Source organism: Alternaria dauci, chromosome 7, assembly GCF_042100115.1.
Source record: "Alternaria dauci strain A2016 chromosome 7, whole genome shotgun sequence".
NCBI lineage: Eukaryota > Fungi > Ascomycota > Dothideomycetes > Pleosporales > Pleosporaceae > Alternaria > Alternaria dauci.
This window is the reverse complement of record NC_091278.1, coordinates 306,114-332,517: the sequence shown is the minus strand read 5'-3', so window position 1 is coordinate 332,517 and position 26,404 is coordinate 306,114. Positions and strand designations below refer to the sequence as shown.

Sequence of the window (26,404 nt, the reverse complement as noted above, 5' to 3'; positions counted from 1 at the left end):
GCGGCTTGATCAAAAAGAGGCTCACTATGAAGGGTGATGGATGTAGAGGGATATGTTAGGATATCCAACTAGCTATGCGATGTTGTGTGAGATATGTGCTGAATTCGCCTTGTTAGCACCGTCGACGTCTAGATAGCGTCTGTAGTTTCACACTATCTTGGTAGGCTCTGGCAACTGCCAACAGAGCCAGGACGTGGACATATGCTCCGATATGTTCGTCTGAAGAACATGGTGTGCATCATCATGTCACTTCTTAGCACTCTCCACCCAGCCTGGCGATATACGATGGGCGTGTACGGTCTTGATCATACATGCCACTATAACAGCCTCGAGCACTTCATGACGCTGACTCGAGCAAAGCTAGCAAAAGCTACGTAAGCATGAATGCCAATTCAATACACCTCAAGATGTGGACATGGTTTGACTTGATATTCTTCATTCCACCATACTACGCTAAGACGCAAATACGCCTAATGCAGATAAACACGAGATCGGGTATCATATCGAACACTGTGACCTTTTTCCTTTCCAAAGAACGCCCAATCCTGACTCCCCCAAGACATGAATTTTGTAAAAACTGCTACACCATGACTGTACCCGACGCATGCCAGAGGTGTTAGACATTACACTACCCCAAACCTTGTACATGCCGGCCGCCGACATAATCCCAGAATTCCTCAGCCCCAAGAACAACGAGGATGTGAAATCCCGCCACCGTGACCTACTTCTGACCCATGGGCATCACACTTTTGATTGTTGTGTTTTGTGCGGTGCTACCTCGACCTCTCCTGGACCGCCTTCGGCATCTTCTTATTATCGCCGAGCTTGGAAATCGAGCTCTCAGTGTGCATGTGCGGTGCTACCTCGACCAACCAATCCGGCTCGATAGGCGCACACGTCATCATCCACTCTTTCGACGTTGCCTGCAGAGAAGCGAATATACACCACTTCGGCCTGCTTTCGTTGAGTGGGGAGGAAGGATGGAGATGGACTGTCAAGCCGCTGTTTGCCAAGACGCGGTAGGTTTGCCCGTCTCTCTGCAGCCTCGCTGCGTTGGTGAAGAACGCGGCGGTAAGACACTTGCGGATGGCGATGTGATCAGTACCACATGACGACTCTGGCACCTCGACACGGTCTGCTAGACGGACGAGCTGGTCTCTCACATCGCGCACGCGCGTAAGAACTCTTCCTTGGATGAAGTTCTCACGTGCCCACCCTGGATCGTAACCGCTGTCGACGAACTGGTTCCAGATGTTGAGATACGTGATGAAATCACCACCATCTGTAGAAAAAAACCTTTTTCGCGCCGCGTCTGCCGCGACCTTCTTGTCTTTGGGTCGAAGGAACAAGGTCGCCGACTCTCCCGTCATACTGACAATCGAAAGGATCTCCTCTCTACAACCGTACTTTTCGGAATCAATGATAGCCTTGGATAACTTGATGTCCAATGGCAACTCAGCCATTCTTCGACCTAGTCGGGTCAATGCTCCCGTGGAGTCCAAAGCCCCCAGGGCGTACAAGTTTTCCAGAGACTTGATAAGCGAAGAGCTCGAAGGGCTGTCCAGGAACTCAAACTCAAGAAGGTTGGAAATATTCAACTGCTTCAGAGTGAGAACGACTTCATCGAGGTTCGTGCGTTGAATCTCGGGTATCGCCTCCGCAGGCAGCTCGTTGTAGTAGGCGTGCCGCGTGTATAATCTGTAGCAAAAACCTGCAGACGTGCGCCCTGCTCGACCGCGTCTTTGCTCTGCGTTGGCACGCGAGATTGGTGTTATGACGAGTGACGACAAGCCTCGAACACTGTCCCAAGTATTTTCTTTGCTGTAGCCCGTGTCGATGACATGCTTGACGCCTTCAAACGTGATACTGGTCTCCGCGATGTTGGTCGCCAATATCACTTTACGTCCATTGACGGGCGCTGGCTCGAACGCGAGCGCTTGATCTGCTGGAGGGAGAGCAGAGTACATGGGGCGCACGACCAGCTCTTTGATTCTTGACCCGAGCTTCTTTTTGGTTTCCTCTAGGCTCTCCATGGCCGCTTGAATCTCCTCCTCACCCGTAAGGAAGACCAGGATGTCACCTGGTGTGTCAGCACTGATGTGTATTTGCATCACAGTTGTGACGCTTGCCGCGAGATAGTTTGCTTCGGGCCGTTCAGTGTAAAACACTTGCGTAGGGAAGGTTTTACCCGGTATAGAGAATATTGGACAGTCGTGGAAGTACTGCGAGAAGTGCGCGGCGTTGATCGTAGCACTGAGAATGAGAAGTTTAAACTCGGGCCGGGCATGGCAAACTTCCCTGCAGAGAACGAGTAGCAAGTCGGATTGTAAGGACCGTTCGTGGGCCTCGTCAATCATGATGCAAGAGTATTCGGAGAGTAGCGGATCGGACTTTGCCTCCTGGAGCAGTACACCATCCGTGGCGAATTTGATCTTCGTTTTTGGCCCCGTCTTGTCTTCGAAACGGATGCTGTAGCCGACTTCGTTCCCGAGCTTGCAGCCGTACTCTTCTGCCACTCGCTGGGCGACGCTCATCGCCGCGACTCGTCGTGGTTGTGTAATAGCAATCATGCCGCTCTCGATATAGCCAGCAGAGGCGACGTACTGAGGGATTTGTGTTGACTTTCCAGAACCAGTTTCTCCGACGACAACGATGACCTGGTGCTGATCTACAGCCGCGAGTAGTTCGTCCTTGAACTTGTAGACGGGCAAACTTCGACGAACCTCCTCGATAGTCGAGGCTCTCTTCTCTGCTTCGTCAAGTTGACGCTGCAACATCTGCTTGTCCACGTCCACACGAGTCGCAGCGTCGACTTGAAACTGTACTTCGTTGGATGTGTCGAAGACATACTCGTAGTCGTCCGCTTGAACACGATCCGTCGCCTTGGGCTTAGGCTGGCTCTTGATCTTCTTCATTTGCTCTTCTTCCCATAGCTGAACCTCACTCTTCTCGTAGACCTTGTCTTTGTGCCGTTTGGTAAGAGCCTCATGTTTATTTGAGTAATCCGCATCGGGGAGTATGTAGCCTTCTCCCGAATCGTCGATAGCATTGCGCGCCTCTGCCAATTCCAGAGTTTTCCTGTTATTTCTAAACTCCTGGCGTTCTCTTTCTGATAATTTGTCTCCTAGTCTCTCCTCCTCCTCTGCTTCCTCTGCAACTTGGCGGCGAAGTAAGGCGAGTTGTTGCGCTTCTCGTTCGGCAAGGTATTTCTGGCGCGACGCAAGCCTCAGCGCGCTGATGTCTTGATCGCCGGTCTTGCGGCGTTTTGGATCCATGGTGTGTGATGTGCGCGGAGGATCAGTAGGTGTTCTGTCGAGGATGCTGGGTTGTGCGAAGTTTGTGGTGTGTAGTGGACGGTGGAGCTGTCTAGGAAATGTTGAAGCTCGGACCAGTTCGCGTTAGCGTGTCGCAACCTTGCGATGGTTCGGGACCATTTTGAAACCTGAGCCTAAAGGTATTCGCACATCAAAATATTTCAGACTTTCAGGTACTCAAACCCTTGTAGATTTTACGCTCGATGGTATCTGGATGGATTCTTGATGTTGTTGACCTTGGGGGAGATGGTGACGGCGGAAGTGGCCACCCGGACCACACCAACAAATCCATATCATGATTTTGAGCAGAACGGCCACTACAGTAGAGTATTCGTTGCATAATATCGTTCGGCATGTCTTCGCGAATACTATGCTAGGCATTATACAGCATATTCACTCCTAGAACAGTCCGGCGCATCGAGATCATAACCGATGCGGCACGAGCATAGCATGACGAGGGTATTATCATTCGCAATTCTCAACACGCAAACGACAACCAACACAGAAGTAAAGATACCATGTTCATCATCATCAAAAAACCAACGATAACACCATCGCGATGCCACGCATCCCAAACGCTAGAACCTTGGAACAATATGCAAACAACCCTCCACCCCCCTCTTCAATGACTGATATACTGAAACACAGCACTAACATCCTTCAAATCATTCGCCGTCTCCTGCCTAAGCAACAAATCCTGAATCTTACCCAACGGCCCCGTCTCCCCATCATTCACAAAATGATTCCACGTACTCGTATCACCATACAGCATGGCCGGCGCCTTGATGACCTGCCGCCCATCTTCCTTCCTACACCTCTTACATTTGAACGTGTCGTGCGTATCACTCGTAGTATTATCACGATACTGGAAGAGTTCGCGGAGGGAGTCGAGAGAAAAGTGGCGTTCAACATCTTCCGCGGAATCAACAACACAGTTCGATAAAGCCTGTTTGTGGGATTGGCGCTGGAAGACCTTTTCTTCAATGGTGCCGGTGGTGATGAAGCGGTATACGAAACAATCCTTCTTTTGGCCGTCACGCCATACACGCGCGAGGGCTTGCTGGTCAGCAGCTGGATTCCAGTCTGGATCGAAGAGAACAAGGCGGTTAGCGCCAATGAGGTTGAGACCGCATCCACCGGCTTTGGAAGAGAGGAGGAAGACAAATTCTGGCGACTCTGGGTCGTTGAACTTGTCGACTAGCTTCTGCCGCTTGGACACGTTCATTGTGCCGTCGAGGCGGAAACAACCGTAGCCGCGGGACCGGCACAGCATGGCGAAGATGTCGAGGGTCTGCGTGTAGTTGGAAATGAGCACGATTTTGTCGTTTGTCTCTGCACGGATGCGAGCCAGCATACGGTCCAGGACAGCCATCTTTCCAGAGTACCAAACCTTGACCTCGCGATCTCTGCCTCTCGCATCCTTCTGCACAAAGTCGTCGGGTAGCTTGTCTTCGCAGCCGGGCAGGTCTTCGGGGAGGTTGAGAAGGTCCGGGTGGTTGCAGAGTTTCTTGAGCATGCCAATGACTTTGAGTGGCTGTGAGCCCTTGCCGCGGAGGAGACTTTGGACGTCGGGCGACTTGATGAAGTGGTTGTAAAGGTCTTTTTGGAAAGGCGCGAGGTTGCAGAATACAACGTGCTCGTACTTGACTGGCAGGTATTTGGAGAGGATGTCGTTGGTTCGCCGAATGATGAACTTGTTGACCAGGCCGAGAAGCTCGGTGAGCCGCTCATTGCCCTTCTTGACATCCTCATCTGTACCATTGGCATCGCGACCTTTGAGAATGGGAATTTCGTATTGCTTGCGGAACTCCATACGTGTGCCGAGGTAGTTTGGGTTCGCAAAGTTGAGTAGCGCAAAGTACTCTGATAGATCGTTCTGGATGGGTGTACCTGATAGGATGACGCGTCTCTGCACGTTCAGGTTGTTGAGCGCAGTAAATGTCAAACTGTCGCCGTTCTTCAGTCGATGCCCTTCATCGCAAAGCATCAATCCGATGGGCGTCTGCCCAAACTCGTCGGCGTAGAGGCGCAGAGTTTCGTACGACACGATAAGGACAGGTCTGACAACTGCGCGTCCGGATGCAATCGACCATTGTCGTATCTGCTGGATAAGCTCCTCTTTCGACGCCTTGCCGTCAATGGCGAAGGGGGTGACGGCGTCCTTTCCAAGCCATTTGACAAGCTCGTTCGCCCAATTCCTCACTAAACTCGACGGACAAGCGATGACGCACTTTTGTATCGTCGACTTGCCGGCGTCGGGTGATTGCTTCAACAGCGTCCACATGAGAGCGATACACTGTAGCGTCTTTCCGAGACCCATCTCGTCTGCCATGATACACCCATTCGCCTTGGGGTCGATCATGCCCGTCGTGGCGCGGTACAGGAACTTTACACCTTCGACTTGATGCGGCCGAAGAACCTTGGCAAGCCTTGGATCTATAACGACTGGCACGCGTGGTCGTTCATTGTCCACCTTCTTCTTCAACCCCAGTATCTCGGCCAGACTTTTGTGCACCAGCGGAGCTTCCATCTCCTTCTTCTCTGTTTGGCTCAATTTTGGCTCCACCTCTTCCTTTTCTACCGGCTCGTCGTCGACTGTCGGGTCGTAGAGCACAATCGCAAACTCTCCGCTGGGGTCGTGCAGTGGTCGCGCAACAAAGACGGTTCCTGTCCGCATGCCAAGCAATGGCGCTGGTCGATTCGGATTGTACGCTCCAACGTCCTTGTTGACTAGAGGCACGATGAATCTGGTCTTGAACGCGGTGTCTTTGTCTTTTGGTTTGAAGACAGGAAATCGGTTTGCGTCTCGTGTGGCGAGAGCTAACCGGTCTTCATTTGAATATGGCTTATCGCTCTCTCCATCTTCACCGCCAGCACCAGAATAGTCGACCTTTCTCCTCTTCCGTGCAGGTTTCGTGGAAACGCTAGATACCGTTGCTGAGCCGGGACACCGAAAGGGCTTGATGAGACGTTCGGTTGACTGCGGAGTGCCACCGTACAGACGCGCCGCGGGCTTCGCAGGGGTGACCTCGCCAGCTGCGAGAGTTTTTGGTCGATGCATGAGAAATTGGCACTTCCAGTGGGCCGTATAGAGTATTGCTACCTATGTTCGGTCGATGTGGTAGGAGTTGAGAAGAGAGTGAGCGAAGTGGGAACGCTGATCAGTGCTCGCAGGTGGCGGAATTGCGACGCGTCGGATGTTAGCTTCATCACGTCGTCACGTGGAGCGGCAGGCAGCATCGTCATTCTACTGACATCCAAAAATACATTTTTGCTGGAGAATAGCATCTGCATTACTGCAAGATACCTGGGTTACCCTTCAAACACGTTTAACGCGTCAATTCCACCTCTCGATTCTGCATTGAAAACCCTGTGACCGACACCTCCGAGCCCTCTCCGCAAATCCCCCAGCATCGCGCACCCACCCCATCACCCAACCAAACCCCCACTCACACCATGGCGCGAAAAGCAATAGCAAAGGACCAAATCGTCAAATTGATCGTGGGCGCAGGGCAAGCATCGCCCTCGCCGCCCGTCGGTCCCGCGCTAGGAAGTAAAGGTGTAAAGAGCATGGATTTCTGCAAAGTACGTTCCCTCATCTCCAATTGTCGCATGCCCTCTATATATATCCTAACCACCCACCCCTCCAGGAATTCAACGCCCGCACCGCCCACTACACACCCGGGACCCCCATCCCCGCGCGCATAACCGTCCGCCCAGACCGCTCCTTCCACTTCGACCTGCGCACGCCGCCGACCGCCACACTGCTCCTCTCCGCCGCGGGCGTCGCGCCCGTCAAGAACAAGATCCGGGGTGCAGGCAATGTCCCCGGCCCCATGAACAACCACGACGGGCAAAAGGGCAAGACGTCGACGAGCAGTCCGACGGTTGGGAATGCGGTTAAGGGCACCGTGGGCACCGTGTCGCTCAAGCATGTGTATGAGATTGCGAAGATTAAGCATGGTGAGACGAGGTTGAGTGGGTTGAGCTTGGAGGGCGTGGCGAGGTGTGTGGTGGGGCAGGCGGGGAGTATAGGGGTTGTTGTTGTGCCGTAGGAGAGGGGGTGTGGATTGATGGATCGGGGCATGTGCTGTGTGGTCGTGGAGAATATCTGCTGCTATGAGGAGAAACATTGTGAGAAGAGGAAGAAGCGCAAGAGCATGCAATGGGGTTACATGACGTGGCTTGGGAATGTCGAGCATTTGGAGTATGTGCACACGTCTTGTGGAGAAAGAACTTGTACAAATATTGTATACCTGGTAAAGACCCATGATGCATGATCAGTTCTGACATTGCTTCGACTCGGATGATATGACTTGCGATTACCATGTGAAATTGATTGCCTGCGATACTAAACGCATAAGCTCCCATATCCTACCCGATCACATTAACCCACCAGAAATCCTCCCCATGAGTATCTTACAAATCACATAATCTTTCAACCCTTATGCCGTTGCCGTTTCCCAACACGCCTACTGCAACCTCCACCCTCACCTCTCCACCACGTTCATACATACCTCCATCAAGAAAACCCATAAACACCCCCTTGTTCCTGAAACCTCAACTGATGATCCCTCAAGTCCACCCATAGCCTCAACTCGTTCTCCTCATCCAACACCCCCGCACCATTCGGATCACTGCCCTCCGGACTCATCCTCTCCAACCTACTCAATATATCCAGGAACTTGTACAGATAGTCCTGGTGCTGTAGCGCAACACTACCACGCCGCTCCTTGGGCACTTCCAAGAGCGTACTGGCGATACTGCGAATCTTCTGAATCTGCGTGGGAAAGAAGCGTAAGCTTGCGATCAGACTGCGAGTGTTTGTGCGAAAAAAGTCGCGGGTTGACATGGAAAGAACAAGATCACTGTCGTCTGCGGGCTGATATAGGAAATCAGAATTCTGCAAGTAAACGTATAGACTTACAAACGAGTCGCCGTTTGGCTCCATGTTGACCATGTCGATGCTGCCCAGTACGACCAGGAGGTCTTTGAACACTTGTTCGCGTTCTTCCGACATTGCTTTCTCGAGGGCTTCCGCGTGCGTCGTGGGTGCGGATACAAACCTGTCGATGCCTGCTGCGAGGGCGTTGGTGCTGAGCTGTGCGGGAGACTGGCCCATCGACCTCTGGTACTTGTCTAGCTGGAGAAAGTATTTTTCCACAAGGTGTGAGCGCGTAGACAGGTGGCTGGCGTATATGTTCGCTTTCTGGATCTCGTAGCGTCGCAGGTCGTAGCTATCTGTCTTGTGGTAATTGTCCATGGTAGGATCTCGCATTCCGGAGTACTCTGGCATGGGTGGGTAGTAGGGTTTTTGTTGTTCGAGACCGCTGTCTTTGCTGGATTTTGGTTGGACCTTGAGGACTTCGGGGAGGCTGTCTAGGATCTGCCGGCAGCGCTGCAAGCTCTGTGCGAAGATTTGTTGTTGCCGGTCCCAGTCAAATATCTCGTCTATGCCGAATGCCATCTCCGCCGTTGCTAACGATGAGTAGGAGAGGTAGATGCGCACGTTGACGTTGAAGCCGGTGATCATGGAGACGACTCCTTCGCGCTGCGGTTGTATCTCGTTCGGGAAGATGTGTACGTCGTCGACTTCGCGGGGCAGTGGTGGGAGGGGCTCGGTAGGTGTTGCAGGCGGAATCATCAACTCTCCGAACGAAGCGCCGAGTTGTTGTATGGTTCTGGTCATAGTCAGCACTGTCGACCTCAGGAAGTAGAAGAACCTACCGCACGCCCACAAACACCGTCCAGAACACACGCCGGCTAATCTCCTCGGTGATGTAGTCGACCTTGAATTCTCTCGAGCCATCGTAATTCGGTCCATTCGAGCCCCACGCATGCGGCATGCCACCGAGATAGGTATAGCCCTGAGCCTCGTGTTTGTGGAGACCCAATGAGCGTATGATGGTAAGGCACTCAGCCAGGTAGAGTCGCAGCTGCTGCCATTGAAACACATAGGCGCCAGTCAAGCCGAGGAAGTAGCTGGTGCACGCGTCGTATATATTCAAAGACGGCCGATCCAGATAACCCGGCCCTCGCGCCCGCGCGCACACGTCTCTGCACTTGTCGACCAAGGAGAGATGGTTTGGGTATTCGCGTCGCGTCTGCGTGTTGAGATGGAGGCGAGGTTTGCGCGGAAAGGAAGCGACGAGGACGGCAATCATGGACGCCAGCAGCGCCAGGAACGATGGATTCGACAAGTCCTCGCGCTGGCTCCATGCTTCGCGAAACGACGGCTCGTGCGGAAAGGGACACAGCGGGTGTATGTAGGTGAAGAAGTCGTCGATGAGGGCGTTGAGCGTGGGGAGGGCGCATATCTCCTCGGCAGAGAGCTGGGTGGGATGCGACGACGACGACGACGACGACGACTGCAGCTGGGCCAGGGCATGCGCGGCATTGGTCGGGGACTGTGAGGTTGACGAGGCAGAGTCTACCTCGCCAATCCTTCGCTTCTTGATGGCTTCGGCATGTCTGTTGGGCGGACCGCGTCGCCGGCTCGGGCGCTCAAAGGTACATGGGATTTCCAGCGCCAGGCACGCTCTACACGGCGGGCCCGATTCATCGCACTGCCGCGGTCAGTATGCCGAACAGATGTACATAGAATGGCTGACCAAAGCATTACCTTGACCTTGCGTATGCTGCACGAGTCGCAGGCTTTGCGCAGGCGGTTCGGCTTGGACTGTTGGGGCTGGGCCAGCGCAGGATTCAGGGCATGATTCGCTTGGAGAGCCTGTTGCGCCTGGAGCACCTCGTTGATATTCTCGAGCTTCGGGTAGGCGGCTTCCTGCGGGTAAGCGATGCGCCGTGCTGCCTGCCCGTCCAGAACCTGCCCGTTGGGATACAAGGGCGTGTAATTATGCGGGTCCTGGCCGTCTGGTGGTGCAGCATACTGCGACGCATGCGGAGAAGAAGTCATGGCGTAGCCGCAGTTCTACCGCGACGACGGAAGGACGCTGGCTGATGGTCCCGTTAGCTTCCGGAGAGGCAGACGTCTGCAAGGTAAGGGTCCAGAGGTGTATCGTCCAACGACGCGCATTGCTGCCTGACAGCCAGTGGCAGATCTTGGGGTTTCTCCAGTCTAGAGGGCTCACCTGCATATAAGTCTCGCGGTCCGATCACACGCGGCACTTCCCGATGTTGATTAGACACTGGCAGCCCGGAGATGATCTGAGACTGGGTACACGCGTATGCGACTTTCGGCAGCACGAGGCGGCAGCAATGGCAATGCTAGCAGTCCAGAGTCGAGTTGGCGCTGCTAGACATTGCGTGCTCAGTGACGTGAAAAAATCTGGCAAAGTGTTTCAAGCTATCGACGATGGTAGGCAGGAGCGGTCCGCCAGGGCATCCGCAAGGATGAAAACATTTTCGCCCGTCACTCCGCTCGCTGTAGCACCCGTTGCTACTTGTATCCAGACGCGGTGCTAGACAGTGTCGCGTCCCGATTCATATGTCCATCAATGACGCAACCCGCATGATCTTCTAGCGACGTCGATCCTGTCCAAAGGAGTATACTCCGAGCGCGAACCCATGTTCGTGATCTGACCGAGTCGTGTGGGCCGGGCAGGCCAACCTGCCGACTTCTCCTCCCTACCAATCTGACTGCAAAAAAGACACGTCGTAAAGAATGCATTGCCGGTGCCAATGCCCGCTGAACCCTTCAAATTGGTATAAATGCTGGTCGTTACATGTTCATCCCGTTTCAACCCCTACACCTGCTGATACCTCCCCATCCCTACCACTCCAACCGCGCCTGTCAGAGGTCACTATCATCACTCCCTGGCTCACTCCTACTCGGCGGCCTCGAACTCCTACTCAGCGAGAAATCCAAGATATCAGACTTGGACCCTGCATCGATAAACTTGCGCAGACACCATCCGATCTGTACTGCCGTTGATGTCTCATTACCCAGGGGATCGATTTGGCGGCCTTTGACGAAGACTAGATGGTTGGAATAGGTTAGCAAGAGCCACGTCGGGGAAAGGGGAGAAAAACAGGTAACACATACTGATCTGGTTCTCGCTATCCTCCCGATCATAAACCTTGTCACTCGACCCAAACGCAATAATGCCCAACTTGCTGCTCCTCCCCTTCTCCTTTGCATTACTCGCACTCCTCTCGAACCCCTGCTGTGCCAACCCAGCAAGCAAGTGTTCGTAAATCTTGCGTGGCAGCTTCGTCGACGAAGGACTGTTGGTCGGCCAGGTAGTAATGTTCAAAGTTGCCAGATGTGGCAAATCACCCAGACAGTTCTCAAAGTTGACAAAGCTATCGTTTTTACTGCGGATGACGCTGACGCTGGGAAAGGCGACGGATATTTGCTCGAGGAGTGTGCATTCTTTGCAGATGGACGAGAAGGAGGCGTAGTCGTAGATGAGTTCCTCGTCGCACATGTCTGGGCCCGTGCTTGCGTGGACGTTGAGGCTCTTCAGTGACTTGCTGTGGCGCACGATCCCCGCAGCGGCTGGCAGGGCTTTGACGTAGGTGAGGTCGAGGGTAAGGGTCTTGATGCCTGAGACGAGGCACAGAAACCCGTCGATGGCGCCTAGACCGTCGTTCTCGGCGTTGTCGTCGTGTTTGAATTCGAGCGTTTCTAGCTTGTCAGGGAGCTTTGTGCTCTTGCTGAGTTCGGCGAAGAGGGCGTCAGCACCGGAGCAGCCAAAGACGCGGATGCTCTTGATGGACTGGAAGTCAATCAGCTTGCAGTATGTCTCTGCTGCGTAGCGCAGATGTAGCTTCTGCAGCGTAATCTCGTTGAGTGCGATTGGTGTGCACTTGGCAAACGGCTGCATATGGCTGAACATGGTCGAGGTTATGAGTCCGGGTTCATTGACAGTATCGTTTAGTTCGCGCGTCGTGACATTCGGGTCCATCTCATCGAAGCTCGCATGCAGCGTAATCTTCTCCAGTTTGCGACCAGCCACGTTCTTCAGCAGGAAGTGGCAAAAGTCTAGCACCTCCCGTGAATCCGGGTACAATCCAAGTTTGCGTACTTCCTTGAAGCACTCTTCAATGTTCGGCAGCTTCTGGAGATCGGGAAGAACATTGCGGTCGAGCGAGATGCTCTCCAGCCATCGCATGCGCTTCTGCTTCCTGTACAGTAACACTAGGTTTTCTCCCGAGAACGGCGACCACGGATGCCACGAGAACTTCTCTAGCTGGTTCTCCGGAAGCAGTTCCAAGATCATGCGAATAGCAAAGTTGGCTTGCTGCTGCTGGTTGCATTTGTCCAGAACGTCCGCGAGGTAGAGGTCCAGCTTCCGGACATGTTGTAGGCCGATGTTCTTGGGGTTGAGGAAGGCTGCGAGGCGAGTGTCGTGGGATGAACCAACGTCGAGCGTCACTTCGTAGTAGAGCGGACGGACGGCGATCTCGTGGAGCTGTTTGCAGGTGAGGCAGACGTTCTTGAGGTCGGTTGGGCGGTTGATCTGGAGCATGTAGTGTTAGCCGTGCTGTTCTTGCAACCATGAACCTCACCCTGGAGACAAATTCAAGACACGTTCGCGTCGTTTGAATGCGCCAAACGCCCATCTAAGGGTATGCCAGAAGGTCCTCACGCTCGATTACCCCACAGCGCGACCCCTCCCCCAGCCTCGCGAACCAACAAGTCATCAACCCAGACACTTACATGCTGAACGATCAACGTCTTGATATCGACCGAAAGGTCCATAAAAGCCAGTCGTGGCGCCATACTGTCGACTCTCCTCCGAACCTGGCCCTCTCGTGATATCGCAAAGAGTACTCGGTCGTATGTTTGTGTCGTTGCCTTGATCGATACGTGCGACCAGTCCACGTAATCACAATCGTCGCGTCCGCAGCACTTTCCGGACTATTATTCTTCCTCTCTGCTGCCTAATCGCCAGTAAAACACAGCGCTACAGTAGTTCCCAGGATGACCGGCAGACTGACCGGTAAGAGTGGAGTGACAAGGCGTGAACAGCTGGCGGGCAACAAAAAGAAAGTAAGCAAGCCGTTCAGCCTCACTTGTGTCCCGCCATAGGGGACCCACACAGGGTATTAGTTCCGCGCAAGCCAGGGTCCACACGGGACGAAAAAGGGCGCTAATGCAGCCGATAACTGGGGTAAGCGCTGCGTGAGCTCAGTGAAGAGCCCTACATGACTATCTAGGTATGAAGACGATCGTTCTCGACAGGCTGTACGCTGGTCTTATACGCAGAGTTGGATTGAAGTTGATTTACGAAGCAAGGGGGAAAGTAGGTCAACGCGAGCATGAACAGCGCACACTTGGTGTATATCGATCTCACCCCGTGATGAGTGGGGAACACAGTGACATTTATCACAACCTTAATAACAATAGCTCCTCGTCCCTGTATGCTGTCTTGATCTTCTGCACCACCAAATGAAGTCCTGCTCGGGCAGTATATCAAAGTCATGCCCATCGGCTACCTATCGCCATTACGACCAGCCAACAACTCTCAACCATACCGATGATCACAAACGCTCAAACAGCCTTATACACTACATCACACAATCAGCAAAGAACAAGGGTATCAAGCTTTCCATTTCAAAGGAACTTCGCTCCTCACGATAACCTAGTCTTTCCCCAACCCATGTCCGCGCCTGTAAACGGCAGAACGTTCCCAAGAATGCCAGGTATGTTGTGGGGAAACAAAAAAAAAAGAACGCCAGATAGCCAAACACCTCGCTATGCATGCCTCATACAAAGTCCTTGTCCCTGGGTAACAAGGAAGTCCTACTCCTCATCACTATCCCCGAACCCAGCTAATAGCTCTGCCTCCAGACCATCATCATAATCGTCTTGGAGATCTGGCGCCGCGCCATCCACGCCCTCTACCCCATTTATCTTCTCCTCCCCATCGATTGCCTCGTCTCCCAAATCCTCCTCCGGCCCCGTTGTCTCTGGACTAGGCAACCCGGATGACTTGCTCTCTGCAAGAACGACATTGGTCAGACTCGTGACCCTCTCCATCGTCCTCTTCTTCCGCCGTTGCAGCCGCGACGTCGTGCTGTTAACGCTGCTATCGCTCCTGTCGCTATCCCCGTCGTGCTCAGCTTCGCTGCCGTCCGTCGAGTTGGTGCTAGTGCGTTTCCGCTTCTTCTTGCCGCCGTTCTGTTTCGACTCGGTTCCTGTGGACGCGGTGCTATTTTCTGACCGGACGCTATCAGTATCAGACTCGCTGGCTTCTGAATCCGTCGCGTTCATGAAATCGGCCAGCTCGTCGTCTAGTTGTGCCCAGTCGTCGTTTGACATTTCGACAATCGGTGAGTGTGGTACGTCGTCTGGTGCTTCGTCACCCGTACCATCGATACTCTCGTCCTCGGGATCCGCGACGGGTGACCCAGCTGCTTCTGTCTCGATGATATAGGGTGTCTCATCTACATGCTCCCACCGGGTACAGCACTGGAACATCCATTCTGGATTGACAATCTTGATGTGGGGATACCGGGCTGCGCGCTTTACTTTTGTGGTCTTGCGGTCGGGATTGGCGATGACGTGTGTCGTGCGGCGGGTCACGTTTAACGTTACTTCGGCGCCGAAGGAGGAGATCCAAAGGGCAAAGTCGGATCTGAGATGGGTTAGCTTTTCTCAAGGGGCTTGAAGCGGAGGACTTACGTTAGGACGTCCACACCAAGCGGTATGATACCAGAGAAGACGACCACAGTACCGTCAAGCACCTCACCCTTGATTCGAGGCATAATCTCGGCAACGTCCGGGATAACGTCTTCCATGGAGCGTTTCTTGGGGCTCTTCTCGCCTTTCAGTGCGGCGACGCGGCCATCTGCAGGCGCCTTTCCTCTGGCTTTCCTGTACTCGTCGTAGAACGTGCGGTGGACGAGATTGAGATTCTGTTCAATGATATCCAGTCCTCTATCGTCATTGTTGAGGATACTATGCCGTGCCTTGGGATGCTCAATCTGCCGGGAGTCCTCGACGAGCGCCTCGACACCGTCCGCCTCTTCATCCTCTTTATCCTGCATGAGCTGTTGCTGTAACAGAGGCCGCTCGGTTTGTTGCGCAATGATGAGCCTCTCTTGCTCCTTGGCCTGCTCCTCCAGGTCTTCGGTTGCAGCCAAGGATATGAGTTGCTGTCCCAGCTCGTTCAAATCGCCGTTCGCAGCGTCGACCGGGGTTGTCTCCAGCGGTTTGCCTGCCACAGACACGATGTTCGTAGGCGCAGCTTCAACCGCAGCCTTCTTGGGTGTCGGAGGTGATTTGTCTTTTGCGAACGAAACCAGCTCCTGCTGCTTAGGCAGGAAGCTCGCGTTGATGTCGCCAGCACCGGGGAAGAAGTTGAATACGGGCACGCGGACGAGGTGGGGGCTGTATTGCCAGACATCTGCTCTGTCGTCAATGATGACGCACATTGCCGTGTTCTGGTAGAAGAGCCGCGTCAGACTCTTCAGCTTGTCTGTGTAGTTTTCGTCGCGACTGAGGATGCGGTCGCCGAAGTATTTGCGCTCGGGATCGATAATCTTTGCGACAGCTTGCGCATATGCTCGGGTGGCCATGGTGTAAACGTGCATCTCATAGAGCTTTGAGACGCGATCGAAAAAGTCCTTGAGACCTGGGCGCATCTTGACATAGTACCAGTTTGCGGCTACATTGGACACGTTGTCGTCGGCCAACTGGAAACCCTCCACATCTTTGACGGCGTCATGGTTTGGGTTCTCGGGGTCGTTCTTCCATTCGGCAATGGTGCGCTCGCAGGTAGTGTGGATGACGGTCTGGTCCAAGTCGACAATCAAGGTCAGCTTTCGCGCGCTCAGGAGTCGCTTCTTCGCGTCTTCCTCTGCGGCTACCGCCTCTTTGTGGCTGACAAGAAGCGCAGTATTGTCGTGCGCCATGTTCACCGTCGCGCGTCCCGTACCGAGCTCCTTGGTGAGATAGTCGACTTGCGTCATGTCTTTGCCGCAGTCGACGCAGAGGCCACCGAATTGTGTTTCGTGAGTGCATGGCTCTTCAATTTCAACAAGGGGTGTTCTGGAGGCTGGTCAGCATGTCGCGCCTGTAGCAGGCGCGCGGTGGGCAGGCTTACCCATGCCTCTCGATGATGGTGCCCGGCTTGATGAACCATCGCGTGACCTTTCCCTCGGTGCTCGCGGCAAACGTCTGCCTAAACTTCTTCATGACCGTCTTCTCGCCTCCCCACTTGTCGCCCTCGGTGACGCGACTGTCATAGCTGTAGTTGAACAGCTTCCCAGACCGCTCTACATCTTCGTCGCGCTTCTTGAGGAGATCGACGACGGTGATGGGATAGTTTAAATCTCGGGGCGAAAGGACCTTCATTCCGAGTTGGGGCAGCCCATGCGACTGGCGACGTGGTCGTGTTGATGGGGGGCGCGTTGTGCTTGGGGCGGGCGCATTCGGGACTTCCGCGGCGACGGATGGGAACGAGCTCGAGCTAAGCGCCTGCAATGACGTGGGCCGTCTGTCGGGGTACGCGCTGGATTGAGGTTGGACGTGGTATTGCTGTCGTGGGTGGTTGTGTCGCGCGACTGGGATTGACGTAGGCGTCGCGGCTCGTTTACCATATTTTGGAGCGAGGGGCGGCTACCTTTATACCTTTCAGCCACCAAAGCTAGCGTGCACCGCCAGTCCCCCAAACATGGGCGTAACAAAGAGCCCCATGGAGGATACCGCATCTGTCACGAAGAGTTGTTGCGAATGCATTCAAGGATGCCTAATATTGGCATCGTAGTAATGCTTTTTACAACGACTTTACGTGGTAGCTGACCGAGTAGTAGCCTAGACGCGTCGAACCCCTCGGTGAGTGCTGCCAAGACATGACTGTTGCGAACATCAGGCTGCAAAATGACACAGCCTCCATGTTGCAAAAAGTGATCTTGATCGCGCCTTGATTTTACCATTGCGAGTGAGCTCGCTTCTTCTGTTGTGCACCCAACTAGGACATAGCCTCAAGGTATATGTGATGCGTCACTTTAAAGCTATGCACTGTCAATTTCCTGTAAAATTTCCAGAGTAGGATAGAATGTTTAGAGTGCAGATTGTAGCAACCAGGCTCCTATGTATTGTACTCCTGCTGCTCGCACCGGTGCATGCTCCCTCACTTCAAGCCACTACATAGTCCTGGCACCCCCAAGGCATATCACGTGAGACTGCCAAGACAGGCTAGTGTCAGAGTATGTGGATCTCGTCCAATCTGAGCTTAGCTTGGGAGATTCACATCCGACAACACATCCTATCAATGTTGGTATTCCTTCAGATCTACTTCTTTTCGGGCCACTCCTTGACCCACGCGACCAATTGCTTAATCACTCGATCCTGCACCTCCTTCACCCCGGCATTCACCTCCCCATTCTTCATGAACAAATCAGTCACATGGCCAGCACCAGGGACAACCTCGACAGGAACCTGCTCAGTGCTCTGCAGCGGACCTCCAGGCCGCCCTTTCGCCGAAACACTGATTTCTCTCCACGGATCGAAATCGCCGTTGACGTAGATGAGCCGGCTTGTATTAGTAATGTTCCAGCCTCCCAGACGCGCATTTACTTGCTCTACGGTTCTTCCTTCTGCGATGCCATATGTTTCTCCGTTCGGCCCAGGGGGGAAATATAGTCCGCACTGGCGAACCCAGTAGTCGGTCGTAATGAGACGGGAAACGAGTGATGGATGTCCTGGGGGAGCGCCAACTTTCCAGTTTCCAAAGGGCTCATTGCAGGTCATCCAGACCCATTGCCGGGCCATGGCATTGTCCATCGTCATGTCAGTGAAGAGTGGCGAGCTCGCGTTGTAGGTGTCGAAGCAGTCAGTATTGTTTGTGCTGTTGAAATCAGGGTACAGGAACGAGGCGCAGTTCTCTGGGAGTCTGGTCTCTTTCCACCATCTCGCGTATCCTTCGAGCGCTTTGTCGAGACCGACGCCAGCTTCGGACGGGAGGTTGGCAGGTGTGGCGTTTACAGCGTTTTCAACGTAATCGCAAAAGGTGAAAAAGCCCGTGTTGTAGGAAAACTGATTGCCCAGCCAGAGATAAGGCCCATGTGCCATGGCAGCCATGAAGTCGTCATTGTGAGCGACGTCTTGCATACCAAATTTAGCCTTGAGTGCGTGTTGCTCGTCCTTGGAGCCATTGATAAGGATGCTATCCATGTGGTCGATTACAAGAGAGACATCTTTACTACAGTTCTTCGGCATGCCTTCCTGTACGGGAGAGAAATAGGTCCAATAATTATCAGTAGCTTGGACTGATGCACTCGAAGCGTAGTAGGCCCAGATAGTGCCCGGGTCAAGGTTTGCAATCCACGCTAGCAGTGCACCAAAGTAGCTACCGCCTACGCCTATCCACGGGACATCTTTGGCGTTGCTGCTGGCGTTCAGTTGGGCCGCAAAAGGCAACTGGACTTCACGTGCGAAGTGTGTTATATCCTTCATGCTGTTCTCAAAAGTAAGGTACTTCAAATTTTCGGTCGTGAGGTTGCTAAAAGGTGTGCTAGTACCCCAGTATCGGTGTTCGAGAACAATGGTAGCTGCGCCAATCTGCTCAGCCAGGACTCCTGGCGTGGCACTCGTGGTTAGAAAGCTGTGGTACATGGACACGTTCACTTCCCCAGGCGAAATGAAGACCACTGGCGAGCCGGGGCCCTTCCAGTACGTCGTGTCGTAGTAGTAGAATTGGTCAAAAGTTCCGAGACTTGGGTTGCTGTGGTCTATCAATTGTTTGAAAGTGCTGTTCATGTAGTAATCCTGTTTCTGTGGCGGTTCACTGCCTATCGTAGACTGGGTACAGCCCAAGCCTTGACGAGATGTTAACGAGTGAATTTCGGACTGTATCCCTAGAAAAAGCTCACCGCCATAAGGACCGCAGTCATACCAGTCCTCGCCGTGATAATTGTCGACATGCCCAGTTTTGTCATACTGCTTCCGAAATCGAGTAAGCGTAGAGAACGCTGCCAAGGTAAACAGTTTCTTCATGATACTTGGGCAGTCAAGACAAAGAGAACAGGCACAAAGTCGGTAACAGAAGAATGCTGCGCAAGTCTTCTTACATAAGCTCTAGCTCAACCGTGTCCAATCAAGGACCACATGGCGACCGCACATGTCTGTATCTTCACGGTGCACCTCTTGCCGGGCTACGGAGTAATTAACGACGTGTTCCAAACGTTGTAAACCCCTGTACTCTATCGTCGTCCTCCACCGCTTCCGCCAAATCCCGCTCGGTCCGTCTCTAGAACGATCCTTATTTGTGATGCGGATCCGATAACGGTTTCTGGAATCTTGCTCAGCTCTGCGTGCCAGGCTAAGAACAAGGAAAACGGCCCGTAGCGCTGATATGGGCGTCAGGTTGGTGTCGATGAGTCTCAGAAGGGAGTCAATGTGATGGGTTACTGTGGTGGTAGGAGTAAGTTCTCCATGTGGCGGCTAGCAGGAGGCTTATTTTGTGGGCCCAGAGTCACGTGCACCCTCCAATCCCAACTAGGTGAGCACTACTTATTAGGGGTAGGACTGATTTGGCGTTTCTACAAGTGTAGAGTTGCCTTTAGGTCTCCTGGTGGAGGCCTGTTGTATGGCAATTAGGTATTGTTAGGTGATTGGGCGTTCCACATACAGAATTCACGCCTACCACCACAGTAGAGCTAACAACCTCGGCTCCCCTATTGGGCCCGATCGCGGAGCTGCAAAAACCTTTTCCAAAAAGACTCATTATACATTGTCCCGCTCGCATAACACGTGCCTTCTCTCGTCTACTACTCTCGCATACTCCAACAACAACCGCAGCCAGTATAATTCCATGTCTGCCTTACGAAGGACTCTGCGGCTCCAGATGGCCGCGCCTACACCAATCGCTTCAGCATGTCTCTCGTGATTCAGACAACCCCCTCCTCGACAGCATCCGCCGATAAAGAAGCAGAGCTTGTGCCAAAGGTCAGGAAGACTGCCAAGGTCAAAGGGAACAAAATGTTTGTACGGCACAAGCCGCGATCGGTGCCATTCGTCGAAAATAGTAGCCTTCAACACCACAGAGCCTGTCATGAGCAATGCGCGGAAACGAGCTGTGACTGGTGTCATACGGCAAACTTCATCCGTGGGAACAAATGAACTTACCGCTGTACGCATTACCATCAATATCTGGCAGATACTTGTACGCGGCCATGTCAGCCATAGATGTATGCGCTGCAGTTCGAAAGTGTTGGTCGAGGTAGCTGCAGGCATCTCCAACGTCCCAACCTCGCTCAGCGCAACGCAATTGCGTGAAAGCGCAGTCGAGATGCTCGTTCATCCAGTCAGAGTGTGGTGGTTCGATGGTCGCTATGTTCCCCAGAGAAGCATTAGTCCAGTCGGTTTGACCACCGCTGACAGCTTCAAGGAAAGTGGAGTTCATTAGAGCTACAAAACGATGGCGATGGGACTTCATCCACGTCAAGGAATTATGCCTGCCTCCAGTGTTCGAGCCCCGCCAGATGGCCTTGTTGTGCTTCTCTGACCACGCCACGCCCACGGACGAGTTGACCAAGTGTTCAGGGAGGCTGAAACTGGGTTCGTCCACCCACGTCCATAAGTCAGGGACTGTGATTTCGGCGCTCACGTGTCGTATGTGCGTTGAGGAGAAAATGGGTAGAAGGGTAGACGATGTCGACACCATGTGAGGCGCCAACATCGTGCCGTGGATACCGGCCAACTCTGGTTGAGCGCACACGTCTTGGACAGCAGAATTCGCCAGTGGTACGTGATCGGACGGTGAGTTTTGTGGAGGACAGACGACGCTGCGGAAAGCGTATGGAGGGATATCTGCGCGCAGTCCAAAAGTCAACCCGAGAAGCTTCGCACATGCCGGCGCCGTGGCTTACCTCGATTCCATCCCTTCACGACGTCTTCCTCATCAGAATGGACGGCCCTGCTGATGCCCGCATGAACATGAATCTGGGCGCCTGCGGAGCGTGATGCTAGAAGGATATGCTGGCGTGCCTGCTGTCGGGCTTGCTCCATCACAGACCAAGGAACGAGCACACGAGGCGAGGCATGCACACTCACCACCACGTCAACATCCGGCAACAGCGGGGCGATTCTCCTTAGCAAACTCAGTTGATCATCGCAGGTCATGTCTTCTTTCGGGCAACTAGCTCGAACTTCTCCACGTCGAAAAGAGAATCCTTGGAGTCTTTCAATGGGCTTCTGAAATCTGGCGAGAGAGACCAGCGAGGCCGCAGCACTCTGCGTGGTCTCTGCTGGGACGCCCCAGAATGGTTCCAAGTCATCGTAGATCTGATCCCAGAATGGCTCGATCGAGATCCCTCCTGACTGTTGAAGGCGTTCGTAGAAGACTCGGAAGCCTGGTGGTGGACATCGTCCGCGTCGGTGTCGGTATGACTTTACCGCCTGCGCGTATGTATGAGCTTCGTGAGCCGCCAAAGACTGGAAGTGGTCCTCGGCAACATCGGTTAAACGCTCGAGAGGATGTAATGGAGTGTATATTCTTGAATATGCGATCGAGGCTCCCCACGTTGCCACTGCAACAAGAATGCATGTCAGGAGTAGGTGTTGCATGGTTGTAGTGAGTGCAGGCACGGTAGAAGGCTCAACATGAGAACAGTACGTCTGGCATTCATTCATATTCCTTTATATATATCCCTCTCCGACACCGCCCTTGTCGTCGACATTCTTCTCCGCTACCTGAACGGCCCGATCATTCCTTATTCTCGGCCTCCTGCTCCGGCGCAGGTGCGGGGCCCTCGTCTTTAAACAGATCGATGTAGGTAGCGCGCTTCTTTTCCTTCACTTCAACCTCCACTTCTGGCGCCGGAGCTGGCCCCTCATCTCTGAATAAATCAATATAGGTAGCGCGCTTCTTCACATTATGAGGTTCTTCTGCACCAGCTTCGACAATTAGTACGGTCATTTTCCTATCACGGTGCTGAAAGGAAACTTACGAGAAGCGGCTGCCGCCGATAATCCAACCAAAGCGATGAGAAGGAACAAGCTCTTGTGCATGTTGGGCTATGCGTACGAGTGAGAATATAAAACTGGGCTTAGGGGTCTTCGCAAGATTCAACTGTGTTTGTGTAGGAAAAGACAAATAGCCACACGCATTTCTGGGCAGCTATTTGTAGGCCTCTCTGCTGATAAAGATGAAGATGATCTAACGTCCTTCTGGCCATGTAACCCGAGTTCAGTTACAAAGTTCGTAATGACGCTCGGTCATCTCTGGTACATGGGCTTGTCTCCTGTAAAGTACACGCGGCCTACCGGACGTCTGACGGTATGGCAGAGTTCAGCGAATGACAATGCATGTCTTCAGGTTCCAACGAATGGCCGTCAGAGTGTACTCTCCACCATGAACTGCCACAATCGTACCATTTACTTGCTCGGTAGCTTGGCAATGGTTGGCCAAGCTGCATCCTCATAGCTAACTGGGTTACTAGGTGTTCAACTCGTCGTCATTCGTCTCCCCACATGCTCGCGATCAGCGCTCTTCCACATCGATTCTCAAAAAACTATCCCCACTTGTTTGGTGGGTTCTGCGGAGGTACGTCTTGACTAAGCGTGGCCAAGCCTGATGCTTGAGAATGGACCGTCGTCGGGGACGGGACGATGCCACATGCATTTTGTGAGCGCTAGTTGCTCTTTGACGATAGCTTCAGCTGATCTAACTACACTTCAGAAGGATACACCAGCTTCGTGCGTCTCTCCTCCAAGCTAGCGTTTAGCATAAACATTTCACCACAATGCCTGATATGTCCCTCATCTGATGCCGTCGTAGGCATCACGATGCCTGTGAACTGCTGCCGGAACTGCTTTCTCCACGCAAAAACACAATGTGCAACATGCTGCTCGTAGGTAAACCATATGGTCCGCCCAGGCTCAATGAGCATCGATAGCTCGGTGCCGTTGATCAGACGCTGTTTGCCATCAAGCTCAGTTTGGTATAGCCAAACACCCCCGGGGTCGGAACGAGAAGCCGTCATGAATTCATGCGTAAGCTTGGAGTCTATACACTCCGGCCTCAACCAGCATAGCTCGATCTCATCAAACTTGCAGTTCCGCGAGATTCCTTCGGCAGTCGTGACACCACATACACATGAGGCGTCATCTCGTGTCAGCGTTGCGAGGGTCTGGGATCCGGCCGCATAAGCTCCATATACAGTTAGAACGGCAACGAGGATGGCGACGACTCCTCGGAGGATAAGGTTTTTTCGTGGCTTGGGATCGTCGCTGCTGTATTTTGTCGAGAGTGAAGTGAGCCCAACTCGCTCTTCTGCGGCTCCGACCTCCGCACCCGCGCTCAACGGTTTGAGGAAAATGAAGAAGCGGCGAAACATCGGTTTCGTATATGTGTGGAGCTGTACTGTACGGCGTGAGGTGGGGTCTAGGATACAGTTGTAGTGGAGTGCTTACTCTGACTTCCCGTTCGATCGGTGTGGTTTCACCTCTCTCTTCCTAATTCGTAGACTTAAGTAGCGAAAAACGGGATGATTTGTAAAGTAGAATGGTGCATATGTCTAATCGAAGAGTGTACGGTATCGTTGGTTGACTGCAAGGTGGAGACTCTTATCATCAGCGGACCGTCTCGTGGCAGACTTGAGCTGACATCGTGTTGATCCACTAGCGGTATTTGAGGGAGAAGTACGCGGTCCTTGGATTAAACTTTTGATATTGAAGATATACAGCGATGGCGTCCGACGGGGCCGGCCCGCAAATGTGCCGAATCAAGGCCGTACACAGCCGGTAGAACAGCTTATTCTGCCTCGAAAGCATGCAGCTTCGCCCCGATGCATGCATCTACCCCTCAGTAATGATGTTCCGAAGGATCCGTCCCGCAATGAGGCTGTTAGTAAGCATGTTGTGTGGGGGTCGTTAGGTATCGTTGCTGCCTCGGAAAGCGCACAGCGAGTCTAATGAGCTTTCGTTGACTTTGTATGCCAGAAGCGTCGGACGTATCTGTACCATCACGTACAAGACATCATGGACCATTCGTGGCGCAAGCTGTCTCAAAGTGAAGACGCTGAAGAGTCAGAAGACCTGTTGCCATCAGCAGTTCCAAACGGTGAAGTCCGCAAGAAACCTGTTCTCTCTCTCCAGCTGCTTTGCTCTTTCTTGAAATACACTGTGGTGGCTATCCTGTTCTTTGTCTTTGGCTTGACGTTTCAGTATACACAGAAAGAACAGGTCCTATCTGGTACGTCATCTTCCCGTCACGGAAACTGTAGCTAATACAGCATGATATCAGAACCATCGTTCCTGCAAAACGTTGATCGAAGCACCCGCTTCAACCACACCAATATCCCCGTCTTTGCAGGAAGCAACGGAACCATCTGGCAGCAGTCACCAAGCCCAGAAGTCGACGCAGCATGGCATGCGCTGACCACCGGTTATCCCTTCCTGATAACAGAAGACGACATGCGCATCCTCGGCAAAGACCCAGATCGTTATATCGGTGTCCCACAGAACTTTGGCTACGGCGAGAAGAAGTTTATCACGCGATTTGCTCACACGCACAACATTCACTGCCTCGACCACATCCGGAAACGGCTGTATCGCGAGCATTACAGATACCCAAACGATACGATGGATTGGATTCACACAAAGCATTGCCTCCACGCTTTGCTAGATCACCTGACGTGCCACGTCGGATACGAAGTTATGAATTACGTTTGGGTCGAAGGGGAGCCTACGGCAGATCCCGAGCTCACCTACAACCGTCAGTGTCGAGATCTGGACGCGATGATACGCTTTAGTGAAGAAAATCGTGTGGACAAAGACCTGCGAGTATTTTACATTCAGCCGACGGAAGGATATGATCCCCTTCCGCCAGATGCGGAGTTCCGCCAGTTAGAGAGGGAGTTTGATGAGAGCCATCCAGACCGTCCTTCAATGGAGGAGCGACGAAAGGCTTACCACAAAGCCTATGAAGATGCGATACGCCATTGGGAGGAAACGGGAGAGGTGCCTACTGAGGAGAGAGAATGGTAGATAGTTACGAGAGCACCCAATGATGTCTGACATTGGGAAGCACTTTTGCTCACAAGGACTTGATCTGCTGAGGTATAGTGGCCCAGACGCATCCAGAGGCTGATGGATGTCTGCCAAACATGTGGATCAACTCGGAATGTCTACACAGCCGGTCTATACTGCGCCTTGGTCCAGTAGTGTACTTACTATTGCTGCTCGTGCTATAGATGCCATTCAGATCTGACTCACTGCATTCGCAATCTGTGAAGCACGATTTCTTGACTGCGCACCATCAACGACCGTTCGCTCTTCGTAGTCTGCTATCTTACTCCAGCACGAAGATATAACACGGAAGATAGCTTTAGTATATCAGCTACTCAGTTAGGCAGCTTACGGAGAGAAGACATTGCCTACACAACGCTTTCACACACAGCGTGTCACCTATCGAATTCTTCAAGCATCTGTAAGGGTCGTCTCCGTGTCTCTCAGATTCCTTACTGGTCGGAGGCGATGAAGTTCTTTGAGTCTAGACTAGGTGATGAGCCGGCGGGCTTGTCTTCGACGGAATCGTTTCTTTTTAGCGGACGCTCCAATGAATCAATTCTCTGACCGTCACCGAATTCGCCCTGGTCTTCTAGAAGGTGCCTAGGCTTCTCATCGGTCTTCAACTCGAGGGCATGAGGTAAACCTCCTGGAGTTCTTGCTCATCAGCCAAGATCTCGTCGATGATCTCGCCATCTATAATCTTTCCAATTCGGACATCGTTATCGAAGATTTGGTTGTACGTAATGCCATTATCTGCTGCTGATGACACGTCACTCAGCTCGATAGGCTCCGCCAAATCGTTCTAAGACGTTCATCGCATCCGCTTCAACGATATGGTTCTGTCCGTCTGGAGCCAGCTCTTTACCTTGTTCGTCAGAGTAGAATTCTATCGCATCCCGAATATCTGGATCGAGGCAAACGCCAGCAAAGAAGTTTGTGAGCTGTATGAGCATCTGAAGGTCGGCATTGCGGTATGCGCGCGCTAAGGACCAGTCGTCTTGGGAGACGGAACGCTAAACGGCTTACTCAGATGAAGCCGCAATTGGGGATCGGTGTCAAGTCCAGCAGTATGCCTAAAGATCCTCCGCCAGAGTCGAGGATGAAGAGTCGTGAACGGACCATCACTTGTCTCATTTCCGCTCACAAACTTTAAGCCAGCTTT

At 53.0% G+C, this 26,404-nt stretch overlaps 8 protein-coding genes across 8 annotated transcripts; 2 read left to right on the top strand and 6 right to left on the bottom strand.

Annotated features, from left to right (window-relative positions):
- Positions 1-773: 773 nt before the first annotated feature.
- Positions 774-3,275, bottom strand: ACET3X_007281 (uncharacterized protein; the record flags this gene model as incomplete). Its single annotated transcript, XM_069454008.1, has 1 exon — positions 774-3,275. One exon carries the CDS (start codon positions 3,273-3,275, stop codon positions 774-776), a length of 2,502 nt encoding a protein of 833 aa, XP_069304444.1.
- A 595-nt stretch (positions 3,276-3,870) lies between these two features.
- ACET3X_007280 (uncharacterized protein) lies at positions 3,871-6,460 on the bottom strand. Its single transcript, XM_069453996.1, has one exon. It carries the CDS (start codon positions 6,373-6,375, stop codon positions 3,937-3,939), a length of 2,439 nt encoding a protein of 812 aa, XP_069304443.1. The 5' UTR covers positions 6,376-6,460; the 3' UTR covers positions 3,871-3,936.
- A 310-nt stretch (positions 6,461-6,770) lies between these two features.
- On the top strand, positions 6,771-7,748 carry ACET3X_007279 (mitochondrial 54S ribosomal protein uL11m; the record flags this gene model as incomplete). The annotated part of the gene is made up of 3 exons (XM_069453985.1): positions 6,771-6,899; positions 6,965-7,277; positions 7,714-7,748. The coding sequence occupies 3 exons, from the start codon at positions 6,771-6,773 to the stop codon at positions 7,746-7,748; spliced, it is 477 nt and encodes a 158-aa protein (XP_069304442.1).
- Positions 7,749-7,836: 88 nt separating this feature from the next.
- ACET3X_007278 (uncharacterized protein) lies at positions 7,837-13,002 on the bottom strand (the record flags this gene model as incomplete). The annotated part of the gene is made up of 7 exons (XM_069453974.1): positions 7,837-8,094; positions 8,242-8,995; positions 9,042-9,880; positions 9,937-10,245; positions 11,200-11,252; positions 11,320-12,739; positions 12,940-13,002. 7 exons carry the CDS (start codon positions 13,000-13,002, stop codon positions 7,837-7,839), a joined length of 3,696 nt encoding a protein of 1,231 aa, XP_069304441.1.
- A 1,023-nt stretch (positions 13,003-14,025) lies between these two features.
- Positions 14,026-16,581, bottom strand: ACET3X_007277 (uncharacterized protein; the record flags this gene model as incomplete). Its single annotated transcript, XM_069453963.1, has 3 exons — positions 14,026-14,860; positions 14,908-16,275; positions 16,331-16,581. 3 exons carry the CDS (start codon positions 16,579-16,581, stop codon positions 14,026-14,028), a joined length of 2,454 nt encoding a protein of 817 aa, XP_069304440.1.
- Positions 16,582-17,520: 939 nt separating this feature from the next.
- On the bottom strand, positions 17,521-18,987 carry ACET3X_007276 (uncharacterized protein; the record flags this gene model as incomplete). The annotated part of the gene is made up of 1 exon (XM_069453952.1): positions 17,521-18,987. The coding sequence occupies one exon, from the start codon at positions 18,985-18,987 to the stop codon at positions 17,521-17,523; it is 1,467 nt and encodes a 488-aa protein (XP_069304439.1).
- Positions 18,988-21,934: 2,947 nt separating this feature from the next.
- Positions 21,935-22,239, bottom strand: ACET3X_007275 (uncharacterized protein; the record flags this gene model as incomplete). Its single annotated transcript, XM_069453941.1, has 2 exons — positions 21,935-22,125; positions 22,179-22,239. The coding sequence occupies 2 exons, from the start codon at positions 22,237-22,239 to the stop codon at positions 21,935-21,937; spliced, it is 252 nt and encodes an 83-aa protein (XP_069304438.1).
- A 1,971-nt stretch (positions 22,240-24,210) lies between these two features.
- ACET3X_007274 (uncharacterized protein) lies at positions 24,211-25,218 on the top strand (the record flags this gene model as incomplete). Its single annotated transcript, XM_069453930.1, has 2 exons — positions 24,211-24,424; positions 24,476-25,218. The coding sequence occupies 2 exons, from the start codon at positions 24,211-24,213 to the stop codon at positions 25,216-25,218; spliced, it is 957 nt and encodes a 318-aa protein (XP_069304437.1).
- Positions 25,219-26,404: the final 1,186 nt, after the last annotated feature.

Bases quoted from the DNA above. Each gene is read 5' to 3' on its own strand.
- ACET3X_007280 (XM_069453996.1), bottom strand. From the start codon at position 6,375: ATGCATCGACCAAAAACTCTCGCAGCTGGCGAGGTCACCCCTGCGAAG.